This window comes from Pholis gunnellus, assembly GCF_910591455.1.
Source record: "Pholis gunnellus genome assembly, chromosome: 20".
In the NCBI taxonomy this organism is placed as follows: Eukaryota; Metazoa; Chordata; class Actinopteri; order Perciformes; family Pholidae; genus Pholis; species Pholis gunnellus.
The window spans coordinates 20,884,035-20,894,011 of record NC_136547.1 but is presented as its reverse complement, the minus strand read 5'-3'; the positions used below and the strand labels follow the sequence as shown (position 1 = coordinate 20,894,011).

The 9,977-nt window shown below is 45.9% G+C and overlaps 1 protein-coding gene across 6 annotated transcripts; it reads left to right on the top strand.

Annotated features, from left to right (window-relative positions):
* The first annotated feature begins 1,187 nt into the window (after positions 1-1,187).
* l3mbtl4 (L3MBTL histone methyl-lysine binding protein 4) lies at positions 1,188-9,977 on the top strand. 6 transcript variants are annotated; one of them, XR_013767558.1, is made up of 18 exons: positions 1,188-1,230; positions 2,066-2,120; positions 2,877-2,962; positions 3,311-3,415; positions 3,505-3,640; positions 3,720-3,811; positions 3,900-4,042; positions 5,450-5,526; positions 5,672-5,757; positions 5,913-6,023; positions 6,136-6,437; positions 6,529-6,657; positions 6,727-6,804; positions 7,538-7,602; positions 7,767-7,933; positions 8,083-8,145; positions 8,232-8,989; positions 9,504-9,977. XR_013767558.1 is itself a non-coding variant. In XM_079181869.1 (18 exons), exons 2-18 carry the CDS (start codon positions 2,093-2,095, stop codon positions 8,811-8,813), a joined length of 2,157 nt encoding a protein of 718 aa, XP_079037995.1. In that variant the 5' UTR covers positions 1,188-1,230; positions 2,066-2,092; the 3' UTR covers positions 8,814-9,977. The 6 variants fall into 6 exon arrangements, 5 of the variants coding, with proteins under 5 accessions (XP_079037995.1, XP_079037993.1, XP_079037992.1 ...); XM_079181869.1 differs by having other exon boundaries at positions 6,136-6,250; positions 6,341-6,437; positions 7,770-7,933; positions 8,232-9,977; XM_079181867.1 differs by having other exon boundaries at positions 6,136-6,250; positions 6,341-6,437; positions 8,232-9,977.

The following is a 9,977-nucleotide window of genomic DNA, read 5'->3' as shown; positions in this document are numbered from 1 at the left end:
GATTAGCTACTTTTAAATACAAAAATTATGCATGAAGAGTGAAAATTGTGGAGTCAAAGGCAAAAGACAAATATTTTTTTCACAAGAATTTCAAGCTCCTCTTCACTCTAGCGGTGACATCACACACTCTGAGCTGCGCAATACACACCCATTATAAAGTCAGAAATAGACCCACATTTTCCTGAAACTTAATCTGTGACTTCATGAAAACTGTGCTAGCTCAATAACGTCCAGCGTTTTGTCTACGTTTTAAACTTCAAATCATTTTTCTACGTTAAAGTATGGCTTGTCAATATGAGTCCAAAGTTCAGTGTTTTTTTTGCTCTCTTCACGCCGAAACCCCATTCAAGTCAATGGGGGGATTTTGCTCCGTTTTTCGGGATGTTTGGGAAAACCGCTGGGCGAATGTCTTATAAAAGTCATAGCACACGATTCCCAATCGGGCCGCACGTTTGGATATATTTTTCGCGCCGCTGTTGGCAACGCTGTGTGAGGAGAAGCCCGGCAAACTTTTTGGATAAACATTATTAGTAGCATTAAACCTGATGGATTATATACAGTGTGTGAACTGAATAACATTAATATAACATTAATATAACATCTAGATTGATTATTTATTATATATATATATATATATATACAGTGTGAGTGTGTGTGTGTAGGTCACTCACTGTCCCTATAGGTAATACGTATTGGGAAGCAAGATACGTCCTATCTCCTTCTCCTATACGTCCTATCTCCTTCTCCTATACTTCCTATCTCCTTCTCCTATACTTCCTATCTCCTTCTCCTATATTTCCTATCTCCTTCTCCTATACTTCCTATCTCCTTCTCCTATACTTCCTGTCTCCTTCTCCTATACGTCCTATCTCCTTCTCCTATATTTCCGGTCTCCTTCTCCTATACTTCCTATCTCCTATACTTCCTAACTCCTTGTCCTAGGAGTATTTTACATTTTGAGATGTCACTAAATTCTTTAAAATCTGAAATGACTTTTTGAAGAGTTGAATTTATGTAAATGTTCCTAATTTTATTGAATGTTTCGCATTTTAGGAGGAAGTGCATCTCAGTCTCACCCTCACCTGTCTATCTCTCTCTCTCTCTCTCTCTCTCTCTCTCTCTCTCTCTCTCTCCCCCCCCCCCCTCCGAGCATGCGCAGTTCGCTGTTCTTCTCTTTATTTCCGTGTTGTGTTGCTGTCAGCAGCAGAGTGAGGTGGATCATCAGTGACGGTAAGTGTTGTGTAACTGCTCGGTACCGGAACCGGTACTATCGGTACCGCCTCTCGATCCTCCGGTTCCTCTCAGCGGCTCTCTGCTGCTACTGAAGCCGCTCACAGGAGGCCGGAGGCCGGCGGAGAGGCCCGCTGATCACCGCTGTTTGTTGTTTCCTGATTCAATCTGTCAGCGCTAACAGGACCACACTTCCGGTCAGACTTTCACAATAAGAGTTTGCATTGTGTCCCAAGTTTATTGTTTCTATATAAATACCGACATAAACAAACATTTAGTCACGTGCGGACACTTTTCTTCTGTGGTGTCTTTGCACATTTTAACGATAATATTTGTATTGTTTTAATGTGAAAAACAGAAGTAATAGATATTGATGATGCTGTCTGATGTACAGCTAACTATTTTAAATCATTTAAATCTCATTCGTCAGCTGCAGATATACATTTATTTTGAAGGGGCATGTGTTTATTTCCTGTTAGTGAGTGTGCGTTTAAATGTAGTCACTTCCGGTCATGATAAAGATGATGATGAGTGTATTTATGGGATGGATCGGGAAACCAGAATCCATTCACTGTTTAGTTGTTTTAAGCTGCTCACACAGACACAACTGGTACTGATACTGTATGTAGTAGTGTGTGTGTATATATATATATACACACACTGTATATATATGTGTACAATAACTGAACTTTTTGTGTTTGGTGACCTGCTGTGACACCTGTATGGACGGGTCCGCCATAGACTCACCTGGAGTCCACTGACAGGAAGAAGAAAATGATCAATAAGTATTTACAGACTTCCTGTCTGAGGTTCTAATGACGCGTCTCATCACCAGAAAACAACCAAAGAAGAAGAACAGAAGATGAAGAACAAAGTCAGCAGCACTCAAGGTAACACACACACCTGGTACACCTGTGGGAAACCCTGCTCTCTGATTGGCTCTCTGTTCAGATCAGTTTAACCTCTGTTAAGGATCAATAACCCTGGAAGAGCTTTAAAGGGTCACCAAAACTCGAACACTAGTAAACAGTTAGCAGCACTAGTTAACAGTTAGCTGCACTAGTAAACAGTTAGCAGCACTAGTTAACAGTTAGCTGCACTAGTAAACAGTTAGCTGCACTAGTTAACAGTTAGCACTAGTAAACAGTTAGCAGCACTAGTAAACAGTTAGCTGCACTAGTTAACAGTTAGCAGCACTAGTATACAGTTAGCTGCACTAGTTAACAGTTAGCACTAGTAAACAGTTAGCAGCACTAGTAAACAGTTAGCTGCACTAGTTAACAGTTAGCACTAGTAAACAGTTAGCAGCACTAGTTAACAGTTAGCACTAGTAAACAGTTAGCTGCACTAGTAAACAGTTAGCACTAGTAAACAGTTAGCTGCACTAGTTAACAGTTAGCACTAGTAAACAGTTAGCAGCACTAGTATACAGTTAGCTGCACTAGTATACAGTTAGCTGCACTAGTAAACAGTTAGCTGCACTAGTAAACAGTTAGCTGCACTAGTAAACAGTTAGCTGCAATTTAATGATGTTAATGGCATGATATAACGAGTTGATGTGAGACTGTGTGTGTGTGTGTGTGTGTGTGTGTGTGTGTGTGTGTGTGTGTGTGTGTGTGTGTGTGTGTGTGTGTGTGTGTGCGCAGTGAGTGTAAAGAGACGGTCCTGGTCCTGGCAGCAGTACCTGAACGAACAGAAAACTGAAGCTGCTCCTCTGTCACTGTTTACACAGGTAACACACACACACACACACACACACACACGAGAGGCAACTGTCTAAAGCGGTCCGATCCCCGGCTCCGCTGGTCGCATGTCGATGTGTCCTTGAGATTTAAGAGACTTAACCCCAGAATTGTCCCGTAGCTGTGCCTACAGTGTGTGAATGAGGTAGTCTGATTTAATTCCATGGTCAAGATAGACGGCTCACTTCCTGTTAAAAGAAGAGAGACAGACAGTTTTTTAAATGTAGCCTACTATATACATTCTTCTTTAATCAATCAATACTACTGTCTCTCTCTCTCTCTCTCTCTCTCTCTCTCTCTCTCTCTCTCTCTCTCTCTCTCTCTGACCTGTCTGTCAGTCCCAGTGTGTTCCCAGTAGGAGAACTGGTTTTAAAGTTGGGATGAAGCTGGAGGGCGTCGACCCGCTGCACCCGTCTATGTTCTGTGTGCTGACCGTGGCCGAGGTAACGCACACACACACACACATATATACATACACACACACACACCTGTCTGAGGTCGGTCAGGTGACTCCTGTCTCTCTCTCTCTCAGGTGATTGGCTGTCGGCTCCGCCTCCATATCGACGGGTACTCTGAGTGCTATGACTTCTGGGTAAACTCTGACTCAGCCGACATCAGACAGACAGGCTGGTGTGAAGACAACAACCACAAGCTCCACCCCCCTAAAGGTGATTACAGGTAGCCCCGCCCCCTCACAGAGGACCACCTGACACCACTCAACCAACCTGTCTGTCTCTCTCTTTACAGGCCACAGTGAGACAGGTTTTGATTGGCAGCATTACCTTCAGTCTACAGGCTCTCATGCTGCCCCCGCGACCCTGTTCACCTGTCTGTCTGCAGTCAGTATACACCTGTCTGTCTGTCTGTTTGCCTGTCTGTGGGTTTGATCTCACCACCTGTCTCTCTCTCTGCCTGTCTGTCTCTCAGAGCTGTGGGTTCAGTGTGGGGATGAAGTTGGAGGCGGTCGACAGGAAGAACCCTGGACTCGTCTGCGTGGCCTCCGTCACTGATGTCATCGATGACCACTTCCTGGTTCACTTCGACAACTGGGACGACACATATGACTACTGGTGAGACAGACAGACAGGCAGGCAGACAGACAGACAGACAGACAGTAGTACTAGTAATTAGTAATAGCAATTTCTTCCACGAGTGAAACTAGAGAAAGTTAACATGTTTAGTAGTTAACTAGTGAGGATTAAGTAAGAGAAGGAGTAGTACAGGTAGTAGTATTAGAGGTAGTAGTGGTAGTACAGGTAGTAGTATTAGAGGTAGTAGTGGTAGTACAGGTAGTAGCAGTAGAGGTAGTAGTAGTTAAAGGTAGTAGTACAGGCAGTAGAGGTAGTATTGATTGTGTCACAGTACCAGTGGTGGCCGTCAGGGCCTTCAAAGCCTTCTCTGCTGTTCTAAACAGAATCACAAAGTTATTTAATAATTGTTCTTAAATACACTACATGTATCATAATTTATATAAATATTGTCCCATTATCTTATGTTCTCATAGCACAGCTACTGTGCTCCTCAGCTGCTCTGCTTCAGTGCAGCTTGTTTTAAGTAGAGCTTTGATCCAATCAGAGTTCACCTCTGTGTCTCTAGGTAGAAGAGAGGCCCCAGGCCTGCAGACTCACCAGTGAATCCATGTGCAGGTTAAGTGAATGGGGACGATGTTGTTGATTATCATAGTGTTCAACCAATCAGATCTTTAGTTTGACATGTTGGGCGTATTCTTTGACGTGCAGATGCTACCGAGGTAGCTGCTATGTTCGTCTGCATTAAGCTGCGCTGTGATTGGTCAGTGGGCCAGCGCGTGAGTAATGTGAAATGTAAGGAAGCTGCAGAAGTTAGTTTGAAAGATATGGAAGAAATGATAACATGTTTAGTGTTGTTGGTGTAGTTTATGTATTTGATGTCTGTGAATGTGTTTCATGTTAACTGAGCGTCTTGGTGTTTGGAGCTATGCTACGCTAACCCGAGGACGCCGTAGCACGGCAGGACACTCCGGTGCTTTTGAAAGCTTTTGGAGAAACCCGAGTGGATCTACAGATCAACGAACACGCTCGCAGGGAAACGGAGCTCCACAACCGCGGTCCGCTCGCGACAGTCGGCGGTCGTGGTCGGCGGTATTTCACGCCTGCAGTAACAGTATTTGAACGGCTCGTGCTCTTGTGTGGTGGAATGTGGATCCGCTGCAGGTCTGCTGGATTGATGCGTTGCTTTGTTGTCATATGAATATATGTGACTGGTTCTTATGACTTTGGTTTGTCATTGTGTTGATTACGTTGATTTGCACGGATTCATGAATCTGCACCGTAGCTGTTGAACCGTAGTAGGACAGCACAGGAGGTATAAGATGCACAGCCCGCCACTGCACAGTACAGTGTTGTACAGTAGCAGTAAATGGTGATAGTAAAGTGTGTTTGTATGAGACTGAAGGTACTGATCAATACTTATTGATTGATTCTCATTGGATGGATCAGGTGTGACAGCAGCAGTCCGTACATCCATCCTGTGGGCTGGTGTGAAAAACAGGGACGACCTCTCACTGCTCCTCAGGGTACACACTCAGTACACACTCAGTACACACTCAGTACACACTCAGTACACACTCAGTACACACTCAGTACACACTCAGTACACACTCACATAGTATACACTCTGTACTCTGAGTAATACTGCTCATGGATACTTCTGTTTTTCAGGACACCCAAACCCAGAGAACTTCCTGTGGGAGGAATACCTTCAGCAAACCGGTTCCACCGCTGCTCCCAGTTCAGCCTTCACACTGGTGAGGAAACAAGGAGGTAGAGAAGGAAACAGGAATATACTGAAGGAAACAATGAGCTGAAGAAGGAAAGGAGGCGTTGGAAAAGGAATCGAGGAGGTAGAAAAGCCGTCACTCAGATGATGTGATGATTGACGGGTGTCTTTTCGTCCAATCAGAGAGCTCCACACGGGTTCCAGGTGAACCAGAAACTGGAGGCCGTCGACAGGAAGAACCCCATGTTGATCCGCGTCGCCACGGTAACGGATACAGAAGACTACAGAGTGAAGGTACGTCGGACCCGTCTGTCTACCCGTCTGTCTACCCGTCTGTCTACCCGTCTGTCTACCTGTCTGTTGTCATGGAGTGTGCGATGACATCACCAGGTGTGTTCACCTGCAGGTTCATTATGACGGCTGGTCGCAGCAGTTTGACGTCTGGAGCGACAGCGACCTCTGGGACCTTCATCCTGTGGGCTGGTGTCAACGCACAGGACACCCTCTGGAACCCCCCCCAGGTCAGACAGACGGGTCAGACAGACGGGTCAGACAGACGGACATGTTTTATGATTCTAACAGTGTTTGTGTTCCCGCTGTGTGTGAGACAGGTTCCTCCCCCATGTCTCCCTCTCAGGGTGTCTGTCCCACTCGTGGCTGCAGAGGAGTCGGACACATTAAAGGAGCCAAATACACCGGACACCACAGGTACAGACACACCTGCTGAGTCATGTTTCTGTCTGCTGACTCATGTTTGATTCCTGCTGACTCATGTTTGTGTGTCCCCCCCCTCCCCCAGTGCCTTCGGCTGTCCGTACTCGGACATTAATATGCGTAAGGAGGTGCTGCTTCCTGATAGGCTGGGAGGAGAGAGAGTCATCACCCTCGTACCTGTCACCATGTATCACCACGGCAACCAGTCAGACAGGTAACCATTTATTCACAAATAAATGACAGCATGTTATAAAACCTTTTAATGACCAAGACCTTCTTTCAGGTGTGTCCAGGTGAAGACGGAGCCCAGAGACCAGACCCTGCTGCTTCCTCTGGGGAAGAGAAGAAGACAGACAGACAGGTCAGACAGACAGACAGACAGACAGACAGGTCAGACAGACAGACAGACAGACAGACAGACAGACAGACAGACAGGTCAGACAGGACAGACAGACAGACAGACAGACAGACAGACAGACAGGTCAGACAGGACAGACAGACAGACAGACAGACAGACAGACAGACAGACAGACAGACAGGTCAGACAGACAGACAGACAGACAGACAGGTCAGACAGACAGACAGACGGACGGACGGACGGACGGACGGACGGACGGACGGACAGGTCAGACAGACAGACAGGTCAGACAGACAGACAGACAGACAGGTCAGACAGACAGACAGACAGACAGACAGAGAGACAGACAGACAGACAGGTCAGACAGACAGACAGACAGACAGGTCAGACAGACAGACAGGTCAGACAGACAGACAGACAGACAGACAGAGAGACACTCACCTTGACTCGTTTATAGTTGACTGTTAATGTTAAAATAACTGAATCTGAATATCGTAATTTAAAATTGAAGTTATTCGTTTTAAATTCCAATAAACTTTTTTGCGATGACAGCTAGCTAGATACATCACAGTCAGAATAACAGATCAATAACGATCAATAACAATCAATAACGATCAACAGGCTCATTGTTTCAGCAGAGATGAGCAGAGGAATCGGAACACATTCAGTCACTTGATAAAACTATTTGTCTTTATTTTGTAATGACTTATTTTCCTCCACTGGCTCCGCCCCCCAGACTCTCCCATCCAACCAAATTCCTCCGTGTGAAACAGGAAGAGGAGGAGCTTCACATCACACCAGGTACGGTTTCATTGACGTGAAATAGATTCGTTGACTCTCTCTCTCATCTCATTGTGTTTCCATGGAAACAGCAGGCCGATGAAGTGGCTGTTTCCATGGAGACAGCTCACCATGGTAACAGCGGTGTTGGTTGTTCTGTCTCTCTGACCCGTCTGTCTCTCCAGCAGCAGAGTCCAGTCTGCAGGCCGCCCTCCACCAGTCTGTCTTCCTGTCGGCCATGTCGGTGCAGCCCGGCCGCGACCTGTCTCTCTGCTGGGAGCAGCACCGCAAACTGCTGCCGGGCGTCTCCGGAGTCCACGCAGAGACCGTCAGACACTGGAGCGTCCAGCAGGTCAGAGACAGACAGACAGGGACCTGTCTGTCTGTCTCTGACCTGTCAATCTCTAAACTGTCTGTCTCTCTCTAACAACTGTCTGTCTGTCTCTAACCTGTCTGTCTCTCTAACCTGTCTGTCTCTCTAACCTGTCTGTCTCTCTGCAGGTGTCAGACTTCATTGAGTCTCTTCCTGGTTGTGAAGAACAGGCCAAACAGTTCAGAGATGAGGTAAGACGACCAATCAGCTGCTCTAGATTTAACTCCTCACATTGAACCTGCTGTGATCTCATTGGTTCCTGCTTCTGTCCGTCTAGCAAATCGATGGGCGGGCCTTCCTTCTACTCACCCAACGGGACATTGTCAGGATCATGTCAATCAAACTTGGTCCCGCCCTCAAAATTTACAACTCCATCCTGATGTTCAAACACACAGAGGACCGGAGCCAATCACAGGCCGAGGATTGGGTCCAATCACAGGCCGAGGACCGGAGCCAATCACAGGCCGAGGATTGGGTCCAATCACAGGCCGAGGACCGGAGCCAATCACAGGCCGAGGATTGGGTCCAATCACAGGCCGAGGACCGGAGCCAATCACAGGCCGAGGATTGGGTCCAATCACAGGCCGAGGACCGGAACCAATCACAGGCCGAGGATTGGGTCCAATCACAGGCCAAGGATCGGAACCAATCACAGGCCGAGGATTGGAACCAATCACAGGCCAAGGATTGGAACCAATCACAGGCCGAGGATCGGAACCAATCACAGGCCAAGGATCGGAACCAATCACAGGCCGAGGACCAGAGCCAGTCACAGGCCGAGGACCGGGTCCAGTCCCAGGCGGAGGACCGGGTCCAATCCCACGCCGGGGCCGAGGACCGGAACCAGTCACATATTTGATCAGATTTTTATTTCTGATGACTCGGCTATAATCTCAGGTGTTTTCGCCGTCATGTGACGTTCATCAAAAAGAAGAAAACGAGACAGAAATAGAAAGTTTGTTGAATTTCATCACCTGGAGCTCATGAGCTCCACTTCAGGCTCCGCCTCTTTTGGAGGGGCGGGTCTAAATGCAGGTGAGTTCAGACGGGACAGGTGCGTCTGAAGTGGACTCACGTTTCCTCCTGTAACAGACTAAAGAAACAACACCAGGTCATTAACAATATTCATAAAGTTTTATTGAATTTTCCACAAAAAAAAATTAAATCTTTTTGAACTCATGAATGCTGCCAGCTGATTGGCTGAGACCTTAAAAAACACTACAACACAGGAAACTGATATCTAATCTATAATACTAATGAATAATTCATGTTTCTGTTTGAAAATATATTTTTTGAACAATTTCATATTCATCAGGTAAACAAAACAAAAAGCAAATAAAATGTTAATACATGCAGATTAAATAGCCATTTACTAAAGAATATTACTTTAATATTTAAACATAAAAACGGTCTCATAATAATAAAAACAAGAAAAGGGCCTCATTAATAAATAAGTGTCTTAATTATGAATAAAAGGTTTCATTATTATAATAAGATATTAAGTCCTAATAAACCAGAATGTAAGGGCTCATGAATAAACGCCTCACAGGTGACGCTCGATGACATCACACCGTGGCTCCGCCCCCACGGTAACAACACTTTAAAGATGTGACGTCATTCTCGCCTCGGGGAACTCTCAGGATTTGACTCGTCAGACTGTTCGATGCCGGTTCGTCACTTCCTGTCAGGTGACCTTTACGACCAATGGCAGCGACGACATTCAGAAGTCCCGCCTCCTCTGCTGCGATTGGTCAGTTTGTGAAGGGAGACGACATCAGCTTTATATTTATAAGCGTATTCTCTGTAGTACTATGAAGAGCATCTATTGTACCTCTAGAGATTTCTATTTTAAAGTTTATAAATATATATATTTGTAGTTCACCCTGACTCCTCCTACTCCTCGGTGATGTCACTGTGATGTCACAGAGGGTGGAGGCTCTGCTGCACACGCTCAGTCTGTTTGTTTTTCTTTGCTGTCTCTGTCGGTGTTTGATGAGATGAATAAAGTTTCTCTTGAAGCTGA

What these genes read in the sequence shown, in the direction of transcription:
- l3mbtl4 (XM_079181865.1), top strand. Translation starts at nt 2,093, where the DNA reads ATGAAGAACAAAGTCAGCAGCACTCAAG. An exon ending in CTCTGTCACTGTTTACACAG is followed by an intron (nt 2,963 to 3,310) that starts GTAACACACACA and finishes CCTGTCTGTCAG; the next exon opens with TCCCAGTGTGTTCCCAGTAG. An exon ending in GACGACACATATGACTACTG is followed by an intron (nt 4,043 to 5,449) that starts GTGAGACAGACA and finishes TGGATGGATCAG; the next exon opens with GTGTGACAGCAGCAGTCCGT.